Raw genomic sequence first — 25,678 nt, 5'->3', positions numbered from 1 at the left:
GCTCTCATTTATTACCCTGTAATACCATTTCTTTGTGATATATTAATATAACTGATTGTGTGCTCAAATAAGTTTGGAAGATAGCACTTGCTGTATGTCAGGTCCTTTCAAAAATGTTGACAAATAACATTATATGTTTCATATAATATTTATTGCCTTTGATGTGTTCATTTTTCATTTCTTCCCTTGACAGTTTAGCTTTTTGTTTTTTTGTTTCTGGGTTTCTTTTCAGGTCTTTATTTTAATGTACCCTCATCATTATTTAATCTGAATTTATGTAATTCTGTTTTATTCCCTCTCCCACAATATTCTTGATCAAAACCTTTCTATTTAACCTGAACTTAAAATTTTAACTTTGAGAGCATGAGATTAAATTATAGGATGAGTCATGACATTGTTTCATTGACAAGAAAATGTTTCATTTTCAAAATAATTGTAATTCAGCTTAATTTAAGAAAATACATGAGCAAAGTTGATATAAGTAAAAAAAAATCATGACAATAGTATATAGATATTGATGTTTTTATTACAGTAAAGACAACATAAACCAAAAAAGAATGAATCGTCTATAATTTAAAGAACTACTTTCTTCTAAAAGTTATAAGCTTTAAAGGTGAAAACAAATTTTATCAAATATGTAAGTGAAAAAAACAGGCTTATCATTAACATTTAAAAAACATTAGATTATGTTGTTATAGAAATATTTATAAATATATAATTTTATTGATTGGATTCTAAAGTAAAACAAGTAAATTTAGAATTTTTTGTTCTTGGTAAATAGTTTAACACTTAATTCACAACTAAGTCTTTAGCTGTGTGTGTCTCGTTCTAACATCAGAATGAATTAAAAATGGTATGTAACAGCTCACTTAATCTGTTAACTATATTTAGATATATGTATTACAATCCCCTGATCACAGCTTCAACAATACCCTGGCAAAAATGAGAAAAAACAAAAAGTGTTAGCGATATAGTTCTAAATTATATTCATCTCAATTTAATTATATGAACTTTTATGTGTAAATACCCTCTACAAGTTACACTCTAAAGTAACAAGACTGGATTATACTATATCAAGAAAAAAATATAGATGAAAAGTTTGCAATTTAAGTATGGTTATCTTACTAATACAAACATTTTAAAATTAAATGGCTCAATTAGTAAAGAAGTAAAGAAATTATGAAAACTTTTCTTGTATTTTCTACCAACTATTTCACAGTCATAGCTTTAGAGACACTAAAATTTGCACTTAATTAGGGACATTTATTTCCTTAGAAAAATGACACTGGTTCACCAGAAGATTCGGTAGCATTCAAGCATTTGTAATGGCAGATTAGTAGCAGGAACATTTGAATATGCCGAAGTATTTACTACACCAAATGCTCGTTATTTCCAGGTAAAACATTTGAGTAGTTTAACGATGTACTTGTCCATATTCATTTGCTTGCAGCTTCTCCAAAATGTCATCGAGTGACTAGTTGTTAAGGCCAAAACCACATATTTTTAGACATTAGAAAATGTAAACACACTTTAAGACACTTCAATACAAGGTAAAAGAAAAATGTAAGTTCTCAATGGAACAAAAAGAGTGAAATTTTCTCACCAAAAATCTAATGTGTCTAAAACTCAGATATTTTGTTCTTTAGAGAGCAGGATATAAAGTGGCAGTCTTCAAGCATTTTTGTTCATCTGTCCCCTAAAATAATTTTGACAAGTAATACCTTGTGCATATTTAAATTATATGAAAATGTTCATAACTTTTATGTAACAAAGTATGCAATTTTGCTGTATTATAAATATTGATGTTTTAAAATAAAATTTAAACCAATCTTTTAAATGTATCCTATGTAATATTAATAACATACTGAATTCTTACTACTACTGTTCTTCTAAAATAAAATATCTTCTTAAATTTGTATTCCCTTTCTTCTGCTTCCACAGAATTTTATTCTACTTGAATCTTGAAAATCTGTTCTTGATCACTCTATTACACTTTCTGACATAAACTTTATACAGACAACAAGCACATACATGTTTACGTCTAGATTACCTTTAAATTAATTTTCTTTTGACCAAAGGCTCTAATTTTTTTAATCACCTTGGTTGAGTTATCATTACAACTATGATGGGCACACAGTTGATCCAAACAAGTAAATTATAAATTTTGAGATAAAATCATTAAAAAATAAAAGGTAAATTTTAATTAGAAAGGTATCTCTTAATGGAACAAATTGGGAGAGATGTGTTTATGAAACCTTAATTTAAAAAACTGTTGAGGGACTTCCCTGCTGGTACAGTGGTTGAGAATCCACCACCAATGCACGGGACATGGGTTTTGATCTCCAGTCCGGGAAGATTCCACATGCTGCAGAGCAACTAAGCCTGCCCACCACAACTATTGAGCCCACACTCTAGATGCCCCCAGCCACAACTGCTGAAGCTGTGTACCCTAAAGCCCAGGCTCCCCGACAAGAGAGGACACCGCAATGAGATGCCCATGCACCACAAGAACAGCCCCCTCTCAGTGCAACTAGAGAGAGCCTGTGTGCAGCAACAAAGACCCAGCATGGCCAAAAATAAATAACTTAGGGAAAAAAAAAAAACTTGAATTGTCCTTTTATTTGGCTCTCTGGAGATTTTACCTTTCCAAGAAATTCACCTTATTAAAATTCAGGGTAAGCAAGAGATATCCCTTTCTTGTGTAAAGTTAAGAGATTGGTGGCACTGAAGTGAGCGATGGGAAAAGAGACTGCCAACTGACCCCAAGTTGCATTGTAAGCAGATCAATTTACGGAAGTGAAGGATTTGGAAACAGGGTCCTCTAAAATGCTCTGTGTCCCCTCACATCCCTTGAATGTCTCTGCAAGCTCTGAGGTGGCCCTGCTGAACAGCGCTGAACCCTCTGGTCCTGGCCCCCTTACCATGTCCTCTGCCTGCCTTTTGTCTGTGGAAAACTTCAGTCCAAGAATAAGCTTAATCAGAGAAATGAGAAATTTGGAAACGAAAACAGTCAAAGACTGTTAAGCATTAAGCACAGTCAGGGACTTTCAGTTCTTTCTCAAGGGTTATAATATTCTGAGCCATATCCTGTGAACTGTCTCATCGATACTAAAACACTAGGTGGAAGAAGTTAACTACCTGATGACGAGACTGCAGGCAAGACAGAAGCTGCCACAGTTCAGAGAACTGGCCACAAAGAAAAGAGAACAAATGGACCTCGGAAGAGAAGGTTAAGTGTACCTAAAACAACCAAGATGATGCTGGTCAAACCACCGTGGACCAATCTGAAGATGACTGTTAGAGATGACTGTTCTGTTTCTGCATTAGCCCTCCACGCCCTGTTTATAAAAACTCTCACCCCTTGACCATCCCCAGTTGCCAGCATCTGAAATAAAGCAAACTTTCCTTTCCACCAACCTGGCCTGTTTACTGACTTTTGAGCAGCAAGCACACACTCTTTCGGTAACTATCACAGTTTGAATACTCCTCGAAGATCCCTGAGAACAGTGTTGTTAACTTCAGCTGGACTAAGAAAAAGTACTCTTCCTGAATTACTCCTTTGGCTGAAGAACTGCTTTTGAAAGTTTCTGAGGTGGTACCATGTTACATTTTGAAACCTGCTCTTTGACCACCTGGCTAAACAAAGTGTATAACTGTGTATCATCTGAGTTATCACACTCCATTCATCAGCTGACTGGTCTTGTACAGATTCTGAGTAAGAAAGTCCTATTAAGGAATCAGGATGATAGCCCTGGTTAAATAGAGCTCAATTAGGAGCTTATACCGGAGAAGGTGATGGCACCCCACTCCAGTACTCTTGCCTGGAAAATCCCATGGATGGAGGAGCCTGGTAGGCTGCAGTCCATGGGGTTGCTGAGGGTTGGACATGACTGAGTGACTTCACTTTCACTTTTCATTTTCATGCATTGGAGAAGGAAATGGCAACCCACTCCAGTGTTCTTGCCTGAAGAATCCCAGGGATGGGGGAGCCTGGTGGGCTGGCATCTATGGGGTCGCACAGAGTCGGACACGACTGAAGTGACTTAGCAGCAGGAGCTTATACTGCTGTGGAAAAGCACTAGAAAAATAATTACACCGCTTTCACATGCAAATAAAAATGGATGTAACAGTCCCCTAAAATATTTTAAAAGAACTCTTAAAAAATCAAGGCTGTGTATTACTACTGTTCATCTTAAAACTTAATGAATAAGGCCCTTATCCTGTGACATGTCCTCAAATGTCCATTGTTAAGACCTAGGTTGGCTTCAAGCAGAAGTAGAAATCCTTCCAAAAAGGATATGTTTGGAGTTCAGTCTCTGCAGATATGAGTTGACCTTATCCTGGAATGCCAGAGTGGCTTCACACGCACAAGCATCTTCTGTGGAGATGAGTCTTCGTGCTTCTTCAATGGCTGGAGGCAGTGACAGTACACAGAACGTTACAGCTAATCAGAAATCATAGGAAATCGGGAAATCGACGATTCAATACTTTTATTTTTAAGACTTAAGCTACGTGCATGTTCTAGGAGATAAAAGGATGTAAGAGCACACAGAAAGAGGAGGAAAGACTGTGGGATGTGTCAAAGAAGAAACAGAGATGTTGAGGAAAAGTTTACAATTGTCAAAGCTAGGTGATGGTTATATGAGAGTTCTACTGTTCTCAATGCTTTTGTGATGATCAGAAATTCTCCATGATACAAAGTTAAAATGTTTCAACAGGATGTAGGGAGAAGCCAAGAATGCAGAGATAAAGACCATCTCCCTGTGATACTGTGTCTTCATTAAGAAACGAAAATGTTCACTAAGGAGAACAGGGTGGAGGTTCCTTTAAAAACCAATGGCAGGAAGGTCGCCTGGTGGAAAAGTAGAAACATTCCATCCTGAAGACATTTGGAAACCACTGGAGGATTCTGACCAAGAGGCAAGACTCAAAACTGTACTTCTGACTTGGAGACAGGAAAGCTCACTCCTGTCCAAGTGCATGGATGAGGCTTAAAGGGACCATCTTTACCTGAACATGTCTTCTTGTCTTCATTCAAAGTGTAGCCAGTGTCACAGTCGCAGTGATAAGAGGCATTGCCATCATACACACAGATGTGTTGGCAACCATGAGAGCCCAGGGCACACTGGTTAAGAACTGGCCAGGATTGGGGCAGGAGAGAGAATATTCACAAATTACAATCGGAAACGACACAGACTTCTGGGAGAAAGAAGCTTTGGTTTGGTCCCAAAGTGGGCACATATGAATCCTTCAGTCATCAGAGTCTCCCATGTTTCAGAAGGAGGGAGCCTCTTCCTGATCCCTCCCCCACAGCCCTTTTCTTGCTATTTCTTGCAAATATTTTGGGTTCTGCCTCTCTTTTTTTCGCTGCCAGTCCTGGAGGGCTGCACTGCATCTTAATTCTATTCCAGAACTTACCTCTGGCCTTTCCATAACACCTCCAAGCTCTCCAGCTACATATGGATCATCTTCACCATTACCAAAAATAAATTATTAGGGACCTACTCACACAGGTCCCTAATAATTTGATGCTGCACAAAAAAAGACTGTATTGACCGAGGGCCTGTCTTTGATGCTTAAAGTGGTACAGAAAACAATGGCCTGCGAGCTCATGCACACACAGAGAGAGAAAAATAATAACAATGATGATGGTGCTGATGATGTTGGTTGGATAAGAATGTATTTTTTATCTGTCACAAATACAGTACAAGGAGCAAAGTCTTCCTGGGGTTCATAGGTCCTTCTCGGCCATTACAGGAGTCAAACTATTTGTTCCCCTCTAAATCTCCTCTTAAGTGTCATTGCATGCTTCTAAACTTTCCATGGCTCACTATTGTTGTTCAGTCACTCAGCTGTGTCTGAGTCTTTGCAACCCCATGGACTGCAGCATGCCAGGCTTTCCTGTTCTTCACCATCTCCCAAAGCTTGCTCAAACTCATGTCCATTGAATCAGTGATCTCATCCTCTGTTGTCCCCTTTTCCTCCAGCCTTGAGTCTTTCCCAGCATCATGGTCTTTTCCAATGAGTCAGTTCCCTGCATCAGGTGGCCAAAGTACTGGAGCTTCAGCCTCGGCATCAATCCTTCCAATGTATATTTGGGGTTGATTTTCTTAAAGTCTGCTTATTTTATCACTGTTTCCATTGTTTCCCTATCTCTTTGCCATGAAGTGATGGGTCCAGATGCCATGATCTAAGTTTTTTTGAATGTCGAGTTTTAAGCCAGCTTTTTCACTCTCCTCTTTCACCTTCATCTATAGCTCACTACTGCCTATAAAAGAGCTTTCATGGCACAGAAGGCCCTAGATAATCTAACCACAACGTCTTTCCAACTTTCACACTGATATTCCCTTCACTACTACAATTCAGATGTTTCCAGCAAAATGCCTGCTAGCAGAGCATTTCTTTTTCCCCTCAGCCCAGCTTAGCAGCAACTCCAGAGATAACAAGGGGACATGCCTCCAGTCCCCAGCCCCCGATCTGGGGCCCCACGGTTAATTTACTAGCTTTCCCACTGCCCAGCGAGGGGAAGGCAAGCCAGTAGAGGGGATCTGCCCCATGTTGTATACCCCAGTTTTAGCATGGCACCCATTATTGCTGTAAAATATATAAATAATTTCCCACCATCGCATCTTTCTTTTTCTATCTCCTTTTGCTGTCATGTGCTTTGCACCATGAGACAGTGTAGCTCAGTGTTTGAGAACTACGAACCACCAGATCAAGTGCCTGGGTTCAAATCCTGGCTCTCCCACTCACTAGCCAAGTGACCACCAGCAAGTAACTCAGTTGCTATGAGTAAATTTGCTGTGATCAGTAAATGTGTGACTGTTGCTAAAATGCCTGGGACAGCGCATGGCACCCAGCAGACACTGAAGAACGTGGGTGAACCATTACCTGGAACTGCTGCCTTAACTGAAATCTGTCTTAACTAAAAATCTCCTTTGATTTCTTCTTTTTAATAAAGTGGTTCATTTTATTCCATAATATCTGTTAGTTTACATGTAAATGCACTTTGTTTCCTTTTCGAAGGTCTGCAGAGAAGAGCAGCCTTGAATCCTCTGCACCCAGGGGACTTAGTCCCACCCTTGTGATTTAGTCCCACCCACCTCAACAAATTGACACAAGCCCCTCCCCTTGCCCATACCCGCTCCACTCCTCCAGTCCCAGCCCTTCGGCCACCCCTGGCCTCTCCTTAGTTATGGACTCTCACTACCAGTCACTGCTTTCTTCAGGTACTGGTTCAGGAGTAATTAAAACAGTGGCATTGGCATATATAGACCACCATGTGTAAGACAGATAGCTAGTGGGGAGCGGCTATATAAGACAGGGAGCCCAGATCAGCGCTCTGTGATGACTTAAAGGGGTGGGATGGAGGTGAGTGGGAGGGAGGCTCAAGAGGGAGGTGATATATGTGTCCCTATGGCCGATTCACATTGTTGTACAGCACAAACTAACACAACATTGTAAAGCAATTATCCTCCAATGTTTTAAAAAAAAAAAAATGACGCTTTTTTGGTTTTGCACCCAACCTGTCGTAACTCAGAGGCAGAAGCTGATGCTTCCTTACATGCTCACATGGCTAAGCACAGTCCTGGGAACAAAATAGGGGTTCAGTACTGTTTTATTGATCTCATTCTTTTTTAAAGGGCGATTGGTGATGTGCCACTTCCTTTAATCTCTCTTGAAAAGGTCACACATTACACCTCCTCAAGGAAGAGGAGAGTATACATAAAATCTAAAAAAAAAAAAAATACTGAATATGCCAAAATTAAACACCACCTTGAGAGTTAGGAATTTCTCAGAGGACTGCTTTTACATTATAAATGCCACTCTGTTCTCCCAGTGAGTTTAAATCAAATTAATGAGGATTAGCAGTTCTGGCACGGGCTCCCTCACCAAGTCATAAGCCTCAGATTCACCCAAGATTGATCATCTAGAAACTGTCAGGGAAGGACTTGCTTCAAACTTACTGGAAGATATGTGTGGGTCTAATTCAGTCATTTACAAAGCCTCCTTCACTAAAAACGATCCAGCTTTAAGTCGAACACTACAGAAAAGTTCCAGGTCTAGTTTTAATTGGAAAAAGATCAGTTCAGCCTATCACACCAAATAGTTACTGTCCCACTGACTTCCTCCAAAGTTTCCTATTTGCTTTTCAGAGATATAAAATTTTCCTGGACCGTACATCCAATTAGCTTTTCTTATATCCCCCACTCCCTGCCCATTACCCAGTAATTTTCTGAAGTGAGCTATGTTTGCAAAACCTAGTGAGCTCATTGCCGCCTAGCAGTGTGTGCCTTGGTCTGTAAGCATGGTAGAATGTCTGAAGTCCAACTGCTTACCTTACGTTTAAGAATCTCTCTCATGGTGAATTGAAAGTTGGTTTCACTGCAGTAGAAAAGGTCCCATACGAAAGAATTTACTGAGTGGACCTTACCTGAACACGTTTTTTTGTCTTCATTCAGAGTATAGCCCTCGTAGCACTCACAGTGGTGGGACCCAGCTCTGTCATTCACACAAATGTGCTGACAGCCATGCGTGCCCAAAGCACACTGATCTTGAGCTGCCAAGTGGAAGTCCAGAAGAAAAGAAATTAAATGCGGAAAGGTCTTTTATTACCCATATGTAGAAATCTTATTTGCAGCTAGCAATGCAAAAAAGGAGAACTTACTAGAAACCACTCAAAGCCATCAGTAATATTTGCTCTTACTAGAAGTTAGTTGAGTAAAACAAATTCCTACACACACAATACTTAGTCTTCTATTTTCCCCTACTCCTTTTCATAATCTATGCTGAGTTTATATTGTTGGTCTTTTTTTTTTTTTTTTTTGGTTTGTTTGTTTGTCTGGCCTCACCATGTGGCATATGGGATCTTAGTTTCCTGACCAGGGATTGAACCCACAGTCACTGCATTGGAAGCATGGGGTCTTAACCACTGGACTGCCAGGGAAGTCCCCTATACTGAGCTTTTATAATCTAAGTATCTCATAAATACTTTCTAAAGCATTCCTTTTAGATTTGCTGTATTTATGCTGAATCAGAGGGATTCCAACAGTTGTGGAACTAATTATACTAGATTCAGAAAGACACAGAATCCACGTTTGAAGAAACTGTAGCTCAGTCCTCTCCTGTAATAAATGAGAAATTTGAGTCTAAAGGAGATCAACTGACTCAGAACAGCATCAGAACTCAAGACCCAAACTGCACTTTTGTGCACTTCTCTCTCTACCGACATGATATTTTTAAACTATTGTTTATCTTTGTGAACTTTTCGTTTTGAGAAGTCCTACACTTCATCCAATTTCCCCAAATGTAAACATCCTATATAAGCACATCATTATATAAGTAATGACCAAAACCAGGGAACTAATCACTGATACGATGCCCTGAACTAACCAAAGACGTTATTCAAAGTCTGCCAGTGTTTCTACCACAAATGCCTTTTTGTGGCCCAGGATCCAATCCAGGCTCACACGTTGCTTTAAGCTATCACATCTCCTCAGTTTCCTCCAATCTGGGACATTTCCTCAGTCTTTCTTTGCCTTTCATGACTGTGACACTTTTGAAAACTACTGAAAAATTAGTTCATGGAACATCTCTCATTTTGGAATGTCTCTCAGTTTGGGTTTGTCTGAGGTTTCCTCATGATCGTAAATCTTTAGCAAGAAAACCACAGAAATGCTGTTGTGCCCTGAGAACATGACGACAGAAGAAGCATGACGTCACTGTGTGTCATGTGACGACAGGAGAAGCATGACGTCACTCTGTCACTGCCGGTGACATCAGCTCTGATGACTTAGTGGAAGTGGTGTCTGCCAGGTCTCTCCACTGCGGAGTTACTGCTTTTCTTTTTTTATTTTTTATTTGATTTTAACTAAATTGGTGGGCTGTTATTTGATTTTAACTAAATTGTCTTCAGCATCTGGAGAGGACAATTAGGGCTGGGGACAGAGAAGGAAATGAACAACACACTCACACAGGTAGGTCACGAGACAACATACTGCCATTTTTAACTTGTCTCATAAGAAATGGGAAAAGCCCAAGATGGCAACAGACAAAAAGATATCAAGTTCCCCGTTGAGATGACCCCCCCAACAGAGAGGCAATAGTAAAGCCCCTGCCCCCACTTACCTGAACACGTCTTCCTGTCTTCATTTAAGGTGTAACCTTCGTAGCACTCACAATGATAAGAGCCAGTTCTGTCGTTCACACAGATGTGTTCACAGCCATGAGTGTTAAGAGCACACTTATCAATAGCTATCAAAAGACAACCAGGACAAATGCCAACAGATGGAAAACATGGTAAGCAAATAACTATGGGCCACACCACACACATCCATGCACACATACACACACACACATACACACACACACAATGCTACTGAAATGGGCCAGTCTGACACAAGAGGATGCCTACTGGATGGGAGGGTTGGAACTCACTTCCTGATCTTGGTTCTTTCACTAACAGACCCCATTACAGGGGTAAGTCTTCTCCCTTCTTGGGGCAGCGGGGACGGATCTCAATTTCATTTTCTATAAAATGATCAGGTTGAGTCAAATGATCTCTTCAGTTTTATTCCTCTCAACAATTATTTTCTAGGATCTAACAAAATGGACCTAATCTGTACTCTTCATTGACAGTATATGAGTAATTCATACAGCAGACGAGTGAGAACCTCCCTAAGTTTTCTTCCACTTCTAGATTCCATGAGCATCTAGGGTTACAGAGAGGTAAAAGTAGCTTGTATTTAATTAAATGAAATCCAGGAAAAATTCCAAAACCTCAAAAGACCAAGAGTTTTGTCCTTTTCCCCTACTAACCCTTCTCTCTAAAACAAGCCATAAATGCTGTAATAGATTGTTTTAGGTATTATCTCACTTTCCTCCTCATGTTACTTTTCAAGGAAAGTTGTTGATAACAGTAAATCTGCCACAAGGCAGTTAAGAGAAAAGCATAAGGCCAGTCCAAAGTCTTGGGGAGTGAGTCCCAAAATATGCCCCTGTCAGCCACTGTCCCTTAAGCAGGCCTCACCGGAACATGTCTTCTTATCAGCGTTCAAGGAATATCCTTGGCTGCATTCACAGTGGTGCCTGCCTTCCCCGTCACTGATACACACATGCTGGCACTGATGTGTGCCCAGTGCACACGGGTCCAGAGCTGTGCAAAGGAAATTTACAACAGTCAGCGTCAACACATAAGAAGCATTTCAGATACTTCCTCTCTTGTCAAAAAAAAAAATCGCTCTGCACATTCCTCTCCAATTCCATCTTTAGTTCACTCTAAAAATTGACTATTTGTTTTCTGCCCTTGGCTTATTTCTGCCCCACTCTTAGTAATGTTTAAATTAGTAACTAGGAATGCTACTAATTTAAAATCATAGATCTTGTGGTTGAGTTTCTCAAAGGAGAAAGGGATTTTTGAATTTGGAGCTAAAACCAAACAGTTACATGAATCAGACAATTCAGGGTTTTATCCAATGTATCCACCTGGACAGAGAAAAAGATTTTTGCTCTCCAACAGCAAGAAGAGAACAATATTGTACTTCCTGAAGTTCTACAAGCTAGTTGTCCCACTGCAATCAGAAGCCAGTTTCCAAGGGTTTTATAGTGTGAGTCTAAACAGAATTCATCCCCAGGTATTGCACGAGGCCTGGAATCCACTCACTCTTTGGGTACCAATACATGTTTGAACATGCAAATGGTGGACGGCAATGCAGGTAACTGCCTTTTAAATATATGGTGTGGGTTCCTGAGCCCAAATGTATCTACATGTGACTCTCATATCTGCAAGGAGTCTAAACTCATATGTTGTATGAAAAAGAAAGTGACAGTGTTAGTCACTCAGTCATGTCTGACTCTTTGCGACCCCATGGACTATAGCCTGCCAGGCTCCTCTGTCCAGGGATTCTCCAGGCAAGAATACTAGAGTGGGTGGCCATTCTCTTCTCCAGGGGATCTTCCCAACCCAGGGATCAAACCCAGGTTTCCTGCATTGTAAGCAGATTCTTTACCATCTGTGCCACCAGGGAAGCCCCATTTGCTATATGCTGCTGCTGCTGCTGCTAAGTTGCTTCAGTCGTGTCTGACCCTGTGCGACCCCATAAACGGCAGCCCACCAGGCTCTCCCATCCCTGGGATTCTCCAGGCCAGAACACTGGAATAGGTTGCCATTTCCTTCTCCAATGCATGAAAGTGAAAAGTGAAAGGGAAGTTGCTCAGTCTTGTCCAACTCTTAGCGACCCCATGGACTGCAGCCTACCAGGCTCCTCCGTCCATGGGATTTTCCAGGCAAGAGTACTGGAGTGGGGTGCCACTGCCTTCTCCATCTGCTATATACGAGTCGGTAAAAGAAAAAGAAGAACACAACACATTAGCTAAATGGCATCCTCATCTTTTTGCTCCTGGAGCCATTTTTATGTCAGACTTTTTTCCCAAGCGACATGTTTTGAAAAAAGAATCATGAATTTGGTCATTTCTGAGAAACCAAGGAGGCCTGTTGGAGGAGGCTGGCATCCCTGTGGCAGTTCACCCAGCCCCCACAGTTCTAGCAACAGGACAAGGCTAATATTTTTCCAAGAAGGGCCTTTTCATGGAATAATCTTTCCAGTCGGTTGACTACAACAGCTGCCCCTCAGTCTTTTTTTCCAAAGACAGGACATTTTTCCCCCAGAACAAGCAGGTCTCTTGTACCAGGATGAAAAGGTGGCCACTCACCACTTGTTACTTTATGTCCTTCAAGCCCTTCCCCAGGTGCTAGCTTTGAGGCCCAACCTTGCCACAGAACAGCATCTTCATGGAAAAGTTCTCACCCACAAATACAGGGGGGGTTTCCTGGGAGAAAGAAAGCTATTTTCTTTTGGGAAACCAATGACTGCCAAGTTGATGCCACCAAAGCCAAGGACAGCTTGAGAAGACCCAGTGTCCTAAGGCAGGAAACACAAGAGGCCCCCTGCCAGGTCTGGCTGAGATGAGGTCAGAATTCGCTCCAGACTGAGACTTCATCTCCCATTTCCTGACAAACTGTTGATTACTGAGTTTCACTTTCATTTATGTATAAAGTCTCCTTGAAATTGACAACAATAATTATTGGTTCACTTGCTTGTCTCAGCTCCAGCCCTAGACTTATGCTTGATGGTAGGCAGGGATTACCTTTATCTTTGTATCATCAGTGATCGATAAACACATATTGAGAAAACAAATGTAGGATAAATTATATGGCAAAAGTTATCTACACTTTAAAATTCACCTGAACTAGAAATTTGTCCACACCTGCTTGGATAATTCTACAAAGTTTTGAAAGATTATCTCCAAATGACTTTAAAAAAATTAATATAGATAGAAACAAAGGAAGATATAAATTTTTTAAAGAAAAACAAAAAATAAATTTAAAAGTAAAAATTAAAAAGTTCGAGTCCCACAAATTCATAATTCTGATCAGTGACTAAAGATAAAACTGAGCCTTGAATGGATTCATATTCATGGGTTTGACTGTTTCATGCTAAAAATTCTAATTAAATCAGCATTTAATTTAAACTCCATCCTAAAGGAAGAAAGGAGAGGGAGGGCAGTAGCAAAATAATTTAAAACTTAAAACATTAAAATAAAGAACCAAAAAATAGCCTACATCTTGCTATCTCAAAAATGAGCTGAAATCCTAGTCTCCGTGGTTCTTAATCCTGTCCCTCCACAAGGAATAATCAGAGAAAGAGCCGAATCTGAAAACTGGAGTGTTTGCTAAGTATACACTCCAATGGACATTTATGCCGGACAAGAAGCCAGCCAATCTTTCCAGGGACAGATGCAGTCCCTGTCTTCTGAGAAAAAAAAAACAAGCAGAGTTCTGTTAAATCTAGAGATGGTAAAACTAAAGAAAATATCTGGAAAAAATGCGGTGGGCAGAGGGGAGAAGAGAGGTGTCTGGTTTTTTATTTGTATTTTTTTCTGACCCCATCAGGGAACAGCAGGATCATTTACCCTGGATATTTCCAGAACTTCACATTTCTAATGCAAACAGGAAGATTTTATGAGCAAACCAACTTATACATAAGGCAGCTCTATATTCCTAAGCCAACAAAGTATGCTTAAGTTTAGAGAAAAAAAAAAACCGTCACATACCAAAAAAACGTTGCTTATATTTAAGTTTTCCATAAAATTTGCACCAAAGAGAAAAGAATAAATCTCTTTTTCTTCGGACACATGATGTCTGACTATAACATCTTTTCTAACTAGAAGCAAAGACTTACCACAAAAGGTCTCCTGGAATCTAGAGGAAAGTTTCTCAATGACCCCATAGGTCTCCACGTAGAAAACGTGCTCGTCCAGGGGTTCGCTGGCCATCATCTTGAGGGATTCCATGTCGGCCCGGTCCACGCCCACGGCGTACAGCTCAATACCGGACGCCCGGGCCCGTGCCGCCACCTCGTTCACCTGGTCCTGGGGCCGCCCGTCGGTCACGATGATGGCCACTTTGGGGATGTTGGAAGAGGGCCCTCGAGCTCCTGCCTCTACTGTGAAGGCTTCATCCATCGCCGTCTGGATGGCCAGGCCTGACATGGTGCCCGTAGACAAGGGCGTGATCCGCGCCACGGCTCGTTTCAGGGACTGCTTATCCGAGTGGGTCTGGAGATGGAACTCGATCTTCACGGTGCTGGCGTAGTTCACCACTGCCACCCGCGTGTCCATCGGCCCGATGTCCAGAGTGTCGATTATTTTCGAGACAAAGGTTTTCACTTTGGTGAACTGCAGGGGCCGTACACTACGAGAACTATCGATGATGAACACCAAGTCCAAGGGCCTGCTCTTGCAAACACCTGCAAAGAAGGGCATGGGGAACAGGACATGGCTAACCCGTGAGCGGATCACAGTCAGAAGGGGAATGTTGCGACCAGCATCCTTGGCCCCAGATACCCCACTCTCTGCTGTCTTCCTGAAGACCACCCTCCCTTTGGTGGTTGAAAGCACTGAGGCCTTTCAGGATTCCCCAGCGAGAATTCACATAGAGGTGTGACATTTCCTCAAAGAACTCCCCTATTTGAATGTCCTGAACTTTTCACTTGGAAAGTTTCATCCTTCTGCTTAAAGTTTTGTTCAAAGGTTCCTCTTGACGCCCAGGAATGAATGGACTCCAGGCCTCTCTTGGGCACCTTGGCCATCCCTGAACCCTGTCTGAACTGAATTCAGGGCAGCCTCAATGCCCCCTCCACTGCCTGCTCAAGCCTCACAGCCCTTCAGACAACGGCAGACTGTGGCGCGAGGCACTCCGGTGCTCTCCTGGTGACTTCCTTCTTTTTCTCCACTTTCAATGTGCTGAAAACTGCTCCAGCTGCTAAGTCACTTCAGTCGTGTCCGACTCTGTGCGACCCCATAGACGGCAGCCCACCAGGCTCCCCCGTCCCTGGGATTCTCCAGGCAAGAACACTGAAGTGGGTTGCCATTTCCTTCTCCAGAGCAGCCCTAAATTCTCCCTCCATCTGGTCATTCACTCATGTTTAGTGAACTCTGAGGTCCAAATAGCCCTGAGTTTAAACCTCGAAAAGTAGAAAGAAGGGTGACCACTTTGTCTGGTCCACGTTGAGATCCGTCTTTGTCAGCATGTCTTGTTTCAAGAAGCAGAGATTCTGACCTGGTATCTATACTACTGCCCCCACCAAATTCTCTTAGTCACTTCTCTTTCATTTTTTCATTCCCCAAATATTTTTTTTTATGGTAAAGTGTCTGCTTGCAACGCGGGAGACCTTGGTTTGACCCCTGGGTTGGGAAGATCCCCTGGAGAAGGAAATGGCAACCCACTCCAGTACTCTTGCCTGGAAAATTCCATGGATTGAGAAGCCTGGTAGGCTACAGTCCATGAGGTCACAAAGAGTCAGACACAACTGAGCAACTTCACTTTCACCGTGTATTAAACCAAGGGGCTACAAAAATAATAATCATAATAAGCCAGATTACCTGCCCTCAAGGAACATGTATCGTTCCCACACAAAAGGACCTAGCACATTGTAGAGACACAATACAGTTTTGTTTTCAGCACATCCTTCTTATCCTTTCCCCGTCTAATCTCGTTCTATACTCCTCCCTCTCCTGCTGCTGCTGCTAAGTCGCTCTGTGCGACCCCACAGACGGCAGCCCACCAGGCTCCTCCGTCCCTGGGATTCTCCAGGCAAGAACACTGGAATGGGTTGCCATTTCCTTCTCCAATGCATGAAAGTGAAAAGTGAAAGGGAAGTCGCTCAGTCTTGTCCGACTCTTAGCAATCCCATGGACTGCAGCCCACCAGGCTCCTCTGCCCATGGGATTTTCCAGGCAAGAGTACTGGAGTGGGGTGCCATTGCCTTCTCCATTCCTAGCCACCCAAATCAAATCCAAGAGAGCAGCCATTCCTCCTTCTTTCCCAAAACACACACACACACCCCCAAGCCCTGAAACAAAATGAGATCCTTTGGCATGAAATGTCACTCAGGGTTCTTTCCTTTTCTAATAAGAGGCTGGCTAGAAATTGATGAAACTCTAAGAGAGCAATTTACTCAGTGTGTAAAGGGGAAAAGTGTAGGTATTTATTTATTCAAAATTAAATTCCTAGCTAAGCAGTTGATGACAGAAAAGCCCTGTCTGCAATAGGAATTATGCCTCCGTATAGTTTAAAAAACAACAACAACAACTGGTAAATATCCTCTTGCTTTCAGCCTGATTCCTAGAGGTATTAATTAAGACAATAAATAAATCCTACTTTCAATAACACTTTAGATAACACAGGATTTCAACCCAACAACCTTGTCAAGTTAGAGATGCAATTAGAGATGCAAGTTAGAGTTGCTTTTATACCCTTGTACAGAGAGGTGTAGAGCTAGAAAGTGATAGAATATAGATTGGACTCCAGGTTTCCAGACTCCCAGCCCAAAGGGACTTTTCATTGCATGATTACCTCTCTGAGGCAACATTTTCTGCCACCAAAATTAACATTATCTCAAGTACCTAGTAAATATCTTGCTTGGTGATGTTGAGTCATCAGTCTGAATATGCTACACGTCATGTATTTAGCTAAGTCAAAAGGAGTTAATTCTTTTAAAAAAAAAAAAAAACTTCAGAATTTCATTTCATCCCTGATTACCATGCATTGAGAGCAAAGAAGAAGAAAAATCTTTCCAGGAGATGGATCTGGCTGTATTTGCATAATTTGAGTAAAAGGAAAACTACATATGATATGAACCCTGTATCTGACAGTGTTGTGTCTAACATCCAAATGGTGTCTTTACTCATGTTGAGGTTACGTTCTTGCAAGTAAATGTGCAGGATTCCTTTCCTTCTTCACTTGATTTTTCGCAGGGAATCATCTATGGGGGTTACAGGGGTGTAGTGGGCAGGATAAGATAATACCCTCCCCTCACAGATGTCCATGACCTAATTCCCAGAACCTGTAAGTATGTTTATTTACAAGGTAAATGAGATTCTGCAAGTGTGATTGCATTGAAGATTTGAGATGGGGCAGTTATACTGATGGATCCAATATAATTACAAAGGCTCCTAAAAGTTGAATAGGGAAGCAGAAGAGGAGATCTGGGAGATGACATGTGAGGACTCATCCTGCCTTTGGTGGCTTTGAAAATGGAGGGAAAATGTCATGAGCCAAGGAATGAGGGTCACCTCTATATGGTGAAAAAGGCAAAGAAACGGATTCTCCTCTAAGATCTTTCCAAAAGGAAAGCAGCCCTGCTGATACCTTAATTTTAGTTCAGAGAGACTAGTGTCAGACTTCTGATCTACAGAACTCGTAGACAGTAAATGTGTGCTGTTTTAAGCCACTAAATTCATGGTAATTTATTACAGCAGGAATAGAAAATACAGGGGGCTTGGCAGGACGTTCTGTGAGCATCTGCTTACTTCCTGATTCAGACCCCCTTTGCATTCATTGTTTTTGAATCTCACTCCCCTTTTCTAGATAACAGCACTTTGATTCTTAGAAATCAAGAAAATGAGAATCTGAATTTCCAAAAATGTTTCCTTACTCATAATAATTGTCAGTTTCTGAGAACTCCGCTAGAAATAAAAGTCCATAGCAAAGCCTAGCAATTTCTGGATGCAAAAAGAAAAGAATTTGAAAAAGAGTGGAATATGGTGCTTATTAAAGAATTATCATTTAATATTGGTTTTTATTTCAAGTAATAAAGGACCAATGCTGCTCAGGGGAACATTGACCACCCCATAAGAAATCCTTCCTTTTCTTTCTAGTCCCTTCCCCAAGGAATGTGGATCAGACCAGAGATAAAATAACCTCTAGGAGAAAGACTTCTTCCCTATCCTCATTCTTGACCTGAAGCAACCCACTGGTCAGGCTGTATATAACCATTGTGACTCCCTGTCTCAATGACAATGCTCTTGCCATAGCAAATCCAGCCCACTGGAGCTGATGCAGGAAAGAATCCTTTCTGTTTTTCCTCAACATTACTCAAAAGGTGCATTGTGGACAACACAAATCAACCTGGGGCGTGAAGCATCACTGGCGAATGAAACTAGACATCCAGAAAATGGTTTGGTGCTGCCTCTCTTTAACAACTCTGATGCTGGACTTTTTGGTAATGAAGATAAAAAATCCTATGTAAACCACACTAAGAGCTTGGTAGCCTGAAGCAGTGAAAAGACACACACTTGGAATATCTGAGCCCCGAGCTTTATTCCTGGCTCTGACCCTGATTTGCTGGATTCTCTCACCTTGCTCGGCTCCCCTGTATGTGCTGTCAGGGGCTGTGTTGGATCACCTTCCAACTCTGCTCTCTAAGGGGTTTCCTCTGCCCCAAGAATCAACTACTGACCCACAAGTGAATTGCGATTGTTCACCAAAGACCCAAAGTGTCCTGGGTATTTGAGCATGTAAGAGAGCACAGGTTGGGGTTGTGGTGCAATCAGCCAGAGAACTGAAAGCAGAATTTCAGGGAAAGATTACTAAGCTGAACAAGAGGCGGGGTCTGGGACAGAGAGCTGTGAGGCACCCCTACCTGTTCCCACAGCTGCCCCATCCTCTCTGCCCAAGTCTCAGGGGGCAGCTGCTGGAGTCTGAGCTTCAGGAGAAGGGAAGTCTAGCCCTGGCTATGAGGGACCTTGGGCATCTCCCTTCCCTTCTCTGGACCTCAGTTTCCCCACAGGATTTGTCCCGCAGGGGAGGGGATCTTTCTCCTGCACCACGTCTGGCTTGGGCTGGGGTGAAGGGAATACTTGGTGGGTGACCAAGGATTTTCCTTAATTGACTCCACATTCGCCTGCCCACCCATCCAGCCCGCCGGGCCCTGGTCCAGGATCTCCCTCGCTCCAAGCGGGTGTCCTTCCCTGAGACCCTCTCCTGTCCCTCTCGGTCTGGGATCCCTCTCCCGTTCCCGCCCAGGCCGTGTACCTGCGCCGCGGGCCCCGCCGGGCTGACCGGTCCCGGAGTAGGGCACGCTGGCTGGGGCGGCCGGAGCGGGGCCCCGGCGTCCGGGGCTGCCCCCTGGGCCGCGAGTCCCCAACCTGCGTAAGCCCGGGCGGGCCATGGGGCTGGGGGCGGCGGGGGGCGGTGGCAGCAGCAGCAGTGGCCAGAGCAAGAGAAGCAGTCCCGGGAGGTGGCGCGGCATGGTGGGCTCCGCGCTGCTGCCCGTGTCCGTCGGTGGGTCGTCGATCGGTGACTGGGTCAGTGGCTGGCGGGTGACCAGCGCCCGGGCGGCCAATTTAAAGGTCCCGCGGCCGTGGGCCCCGCCCCTGCAGCCTTGAGCCCCGCCCTGCAGCCTGGGGTCCTTCCTCCCCTCGGCCGTAGGCCCCGCCCCTCGGCCTAGGCCCAGCCCGCGAACCCGTCCAGGGCAGCGGGCCGCCTGGTCCAGGGCAGCCTGCCGCCTGGTCCAGGGCATACCCGCGGCGGACCTGGAATGTCTGGGGCCCGTCGGCCAGGGGCGCGGTGCCCGACCCCGGCCCGCCGCTGCTCCGGTCTCGTCTGGTGGGCTCGGTCCGCTGCCTCCTGGCCAGGTTCTGCCCCTCTCGAAATTTCTGTCTGGCCATATACCCGGGGCCTGGTCGACCCCCAACTCGCCCTCCTGACTCCCAAGCTCCCAGTTCAGGAGGCCCAGGCTTTACGGTCCAGCTCCATCCAGGTTTGCCCACCTCAGAGTTTCCCCTAGCTCCTCACAACTACATTTTTTTTCCCCAGCCAGGGAATCCAAGTTTTGCTGTGGGCTTTCCTTAAAAAAAAAAAAAAAAACAACCTCACAGATGCTAGCAGCGTGAATAGAAATACTTTCATCCTAACTTCAAACATCCTAAACATTTGAACTTATATTACCAGGAATAGAAAGTCAAACATACATTCCCCAGAGAGCCCTCTGTGAGCTGGAAGGACAGCCTGTACCACAGGCTTCAAAGGCTCTCCCTCCATCCCACTTCCTCCCCCAGGGGTGATGGTGGTGGCAGCACAGGGCTGGAGGCCACCCAGGGGACCCTCCAGGAACTCGTAGCCCATGGGTAGAGACAGAAGCATCAATGGTGTACCTGTCTAAGGAAATATACTGAGGTCAAGGAGAGACTGGCTCTGCCTGAGGAAACCAGGAAGGCTTCCAAAAGCAGGTCACTGCTGAGCTGGATGGTAAAACACGGCAATGAACGTGAGTCCCAACAGATCCTGTGTGGTCTTCCTACTTTCAGACTGCTACCTTTTAATATCTACACTCCACATAGTAACCTTAAGATCACTTCTTAAACCTTGCAACTTCACTTCCAATAAACTCCAAACTCCTTTGCATGGCCACCTCCTTGACCACACTGACCACATCTGAAACTGTACTCTTCTCTCCATGCATCAACCACACTAGGCTTTCCCCTTGTCCTGGGGATGCCAAGCTTGTTCCCACCTTGTGGCCTTGGCATTGGGACATCCCTATATCTTAGTTTTTTCAAACTTATTTTTACTACTATCCACTGTGTTGGTGGTGGTTTAGTCACCATGCTGTGTCTCTCTTGCGACACCATGGACTGTGGGTTGCCATTTCCTTCTCCAGGGGATCTTCCTGACCCAAGGATCAAACCCCAGTCTCCTGCATTGCAGGAGGATTCTTTACCAACTGAGTCACCAGGGAAGCCTAACTATCCACTGTAACAGCTACATTTTATATCATAATTTGAGAGTGACATAAATATCTAGTAGTGTTATATACAACAGAAATAGTAGTTCCCTGAAACAGTGTTTACCCTTACCACATGTGACAGACTCTAATTAATCTGCTTTATTCATGTCCATTCAGTTCTGTTTCATTTTTTTAAAAAAAGATCTGGGAGGTGGGTCATAGAGGATCCTGCTGTGATATATATCGGAGAGTGTTTTGCCTATGTTCTCCTCTAGGAGTTTTATAGTTTCTGGTCTTACGTTGAGATCTTTAATCCATTTTGAGTTTATTTTTGTGTATGGTGTTAGGAAGTGTTCTAGTTTCATTCTTTTACAAGTGGTTGACCAGTTTTCCCAGCACCACTTGTTAAAGAGATTGTCTTTAATCCATTGTATATTCTTGCCTCCTTTGTCAAAGATAAGGTGTCCATATGTGTGTGGATTTATCTCTGGGCTTTCTATTTTGTTCCATTGATCAATATTTCTGTCTTTGTGCCAGTACCATACTGTTTTGATAACTGTGGCTTTGTAATAGAGCCTGAAGTCAGGTAGGTTTATTCCTCCAGTTTCATTCTTCTTTCTCAAGATAGCTTTGGCTATTCGAGGTTTTTTGTATTTCCTTACAAACTGTGAAATTATTTGTTCTAGCTCTGTGAAGAATACCGTTGGTAGCTTGATAGGGAGAGGGAGAGGGTGGGGAGATTTGGGAGAATGGCATTAAAACATGTATAATATCATGTATGAAACGAGTCGCCAGTCCAGGTTCGATGCATGATACTGGATGCTTGGGGCTGGTGCACTGGGACGACCCAGAGGGAGGGTATGGGGAGGAGGGAGGAGGGAGGAGGGTTCAGGATGGGGAACACAGGTATACCTGTGGCGGATTCATTTTGATATTTGGCAAAACTAATACAATATTGTAAAGTTTAAAAATAAAATTAAAAAAAAAAAGATCTGGTCATAAACCTCTAAACAGAGTTCATGATTCACTGTTTCCCAGTCAGCAGTTTGAAAAACTGTTTTAATTAGATTCTTTCCTACTCTTTCTTCCTTTCCAATTTATTATGGTATCAATACCTGTGTTTCATGTATATATACATATATACAGTATCAATATCTGTGTGTTTCACATATATATAAAGTGTACTATATACACATGTATATGCTGCTGCTCTTGCTGTTAAGTCGCTTCAGTCGTGTCCAACTCTGTGTGACCCCATGGACTGCAGCCTACCAGGCTCCCCCGTCCCTGGGATTCTCCAGGCAAGAACACTGGAGTGAGTTGCCATTTCCTTCTCCAATGCATGAAAGTGAAAAGTGAAAGTGAAGTTGCTCAATCATGTCCGACTCTTAGTGACCCCATGGACTGCAGCCTACCAGGCTCCTGCGTCCGTGGGAATTTCCAGGCAAGAGTACTGGAGTGGGGTGCCATTTTCTTCTCCAATATATGTATATATAGTGTATTTATTTCTTTACCCCACTCAACTATAGGCTCCAGGAGCACAGAGCTGATGCCTGCATTGTTCACTGTTAAATTGCTGTAAATTCTCCCTCACTGTGTGCAGGTTTATAGTCTACAGTGGGACCACGATTTCAAGAAATATTAATAAAAGTTCACGAACAGGGCTGATATTTAGCCCTACCTTGGCAGGATAGTAAACAGGCATGATAGATTACTTGTCAGAAAAGAAATAACCTGGCATTACTTTTTCCAAGAGTCGAAGGATGCTGAGGAAATGGCTTTGCTCCATTTCACTCCACTGCCTGACAAGAGCCGCTCTGTGCGGACAAGGGCTCTGCACAGGCCCTTCCTCTGGCCTCCTCTAGCGGGGGAGTTGGTGTTCCTCCACCACAGGCTCCTTCTCTGAAGAAATGCAGGGGGAGAAGCAACATGAACTGTAATGGTCTGTTTCAGCACATTTGCAGGTAGGCATAGGTAGAGAGTAAACCTATTTGGTTAGGTTAGGGAGTAAATTATGGGTTGCTGCTAAGTCGCTTCAGTCATGTCCAACTCTGTGCGACCCCATAGATGGCAACCTACCAGGCTCCCCTGTCCCTGAGATTCTCCAGGCAAGAACACTGGAGTGGGTTGCCATTTCTTCTCCAATGCATGAAAGTGAAAAGTGGAAGTGAAGTCGCTCAGTCGTGTCCGACCCTCAGCGACCCCATGGACTGCAGCCTTCCAGGCTCCTCCGCCCATGGGATTTTCCAGGCAAGAGTACTGGAGGGGGTGCCATTAATTATGCATAGCTTCCTTTAAAAACTCACTTTACTACTGCTCTCTTGTTTTTACAGTTCTAAGAAACTATTTCTTTATCACTCCACTCAAGCTCGGTTATGCTCTGGTAACGAATGACTCCAAAACCTCAGGGTCTTCTAGCAACAAAAATTTACTTCTTGCTCTGTTATGTGTCTTTCATAGATCTACATCTTCATTCCAGCACTCAAACTTAAGGGGCAGCCTCAATCTGGAATATGCTGGTCTTGAGATAAAGGGGGAAAAGGAGAGATGGAAGAGCCAGATGACAGATTTGTGATGATTTATTGTTCTTTCCCTAGAATAAACTGCTGGGGTGGGAAATCTGAATGACTAGGGCTTCTTTGGTTATGTACCATCTATGTCAGGAATTTCATCTGATGTGGTTTCAGCTACCACTCCTCTGGTGCTGTGCTTAGTCGTTTAGTCATGTCCAACTCCTTGCAACCCCATGGACTGTAGCCCACCAGGCTCTTCTGACCATGGGGATTCTCCAGGCAAGAATACTGGAATGAGTAGCCATGCCCTCCTCCAGGGGATCTTCCCAACCCAGGGATCAAACCCAGGTCTCCCAAATTGCAGGTGGATTCTTTACCATCTGAGCCACCAGGGAAATTCCAAAATCTGGGTCTCTTGTCCTAATCCTGCTCCTGAGAAGTAGAACTCCATCAATTACCCTGCCTGTGCTACTCTCTATTCACAGATCACAAAAGTACCCCAAGCTCAAGCATTTCCAGGAGTGAACTTATCCTCTCCTCTTTAATGAACTTCCTCTCCTTTATTCTCCTCATTTCTGCTAGTGATACTGGGATCCTTCCAGCCACACAGACATGAAGGTTTGGTTTCCACTTCCCCCTCTTGAGCTTTTTGTATTAAATAAGTTATCAAGTCATCTACCCCGCATCTTCACAGGTTCATATACGTCCAATTCTCAAGGCTTATCTCAAATCACATCACTATAGGAAGTCTATTTTTATCTTTCCAACCAGATATGATCCTCAAAGGAGAGGGAGGGGAAGACAAGAAGAAATATTTGAAGAAATAATGGCTGAAAAAGTTTCCAAACTTGATGAAACCTATAAACCCACAGATCCAAGGTCAATGAACCCTAACCACAAGAAACACACACAAGGGATAGTTAGGGATTTTGGAAAGGTCATGTACACACTGCTATATTTAAAACGGATAACCAACAAAGACCTATTGTATAGCATGTGGAATTCTGCTCAATGTTATGTGCCAGCTTGGATGGGAGTGGAGTTTGGGGGAGAATGGATACATGTATATCCATGTATATGTATGGCTGAGTCCCTTCACTTTCACCTGAAACTACAACATTGCTGATTAGCTATACCCCAATACAAAATAAAAAGTTTAAAAAAACACACACACAACATAAAAAATGTACATAATGTAAAAAAAAAAGTACAATCAAGGAACATCATAAACAAATTGCTCAAAATCAGTGATAGAGAAAAACTTCCAATTACCTGAAGGAAAAAAAAAAAAAAGAGAGGCTTTCCATACAGAAGAACAAAGTTAAGGAAGACAGCAATTTTCTCAGTGGAAACTATGTATCCAGAAAGACAGGGCAGCCACATCTTTACAGTCCCAAGTGAAAAAAAAACCTGACAACCTAGAATTCCATACCCTGGGAAAATAGCTTTTGAAGACAGAAGTAAATTAAAGACATTTTCAGACATGCAAAAGCCAAAAGAATTCAGCAGCAGCAGAACCATGCTGGAAAAAAAAAAAAAAAACAGAAAAAAGTAACACATGTCCTCTGGCTGAAGAATGGTAACAGATTGAAATGTGTACCTATGAACAGACTGAAGAGCACTAGAATTGATAACTAAATGCGTATATTTGGAAGTTTTAAAATTATTTTTCTCTTTAAAAGATAATTAACTGTTGGGGGGGAAAAAGTCATAGGTCAGAGAAAGATGGAATCTGGGCAGTCACTTGTTTGCAAAGTTATTTACTTATTTCATTCAACTGACGGGAGGGCCAGGAATATAAATCAGCTTTCCTGATGCCGTGTTCGGATTTTGAGCTACCTAACTGAATGATGACAGATACAAAACTCCTTTCTAACGGACCAGAAAACAGTTACTCTTTTTCTGGTTTCCAGGTCAAATACTTCCTCTTCAGGCCTTCCTTTACCCATTCCTTGCTCAACACAGCCCCTCATGATAATATTTGCACAGTGCTTTATAACTGCCAACCTTTCCATGTCTGTTACCTCACTTGATCCTAAGAACAACTCCAAGAAGGCCGTAGGCCAGGAATTTGCATTTTCCTGATTTCACAGATGC

The 25,678-nt window shown here is 42.9% G+C and overlaps 1 protein-coding gene across 1 annotated transcript; it reads right to left on the bottom strand.

The window, feature by feature from the left end:
• Positions 1-390: 390 nt before the first annotated feature.
• Positions 391-19,706, bottom strand: MATN3 (matrilin 3). The gene is made up of 8 exons (XM_027556006.1): positions 19,376-19,706; positions 14,241-14,807; positions 11,030-11,155; positions 10,129-10,254; positions 8,435-8,560; positions 5,011-5,136; positions 4,301-4,411; positions 391-1,470 (listed from the first exon to the last, which is right to left on the bottom strand). Exons 1-8 carry the CDS (start codon positions 19,590-19,592, stop codon positions 1,415-1,417), a joined length of 1,455 nt encoding a protein of 484 aa, XP_027411807.1. The 5' UTR covers positions 19,593-19,706; the 3' UTR covers positions 391-1,414.
• Between the last annotated feature and the right edge of the window lie 5,972 nt (positions 19,707-25,678).

This window comes from Bos indicus x Bos taurus, chromosome 11 (genome assembly GCF_003369695.1).
Source record: "Bos indicus x Bos taurus breed Angus x Brahman F1 hybrid chromosome 11, Bos_hybrid_MaternalHap_v2.0, whole genome shotgun sequence".
Taxonomy (NCBI): domain Eukaryota; kingdom Metazoa; phylum Chordata; class Mammalia; order Artiodactyla; family Bovidae; genus Bos; species Bos indicus x Bos taurus.
Note: the sequence above shows the minus strand (reverse complement) of the source record. Positions and strands in the feature narration are given on the sequence as shown.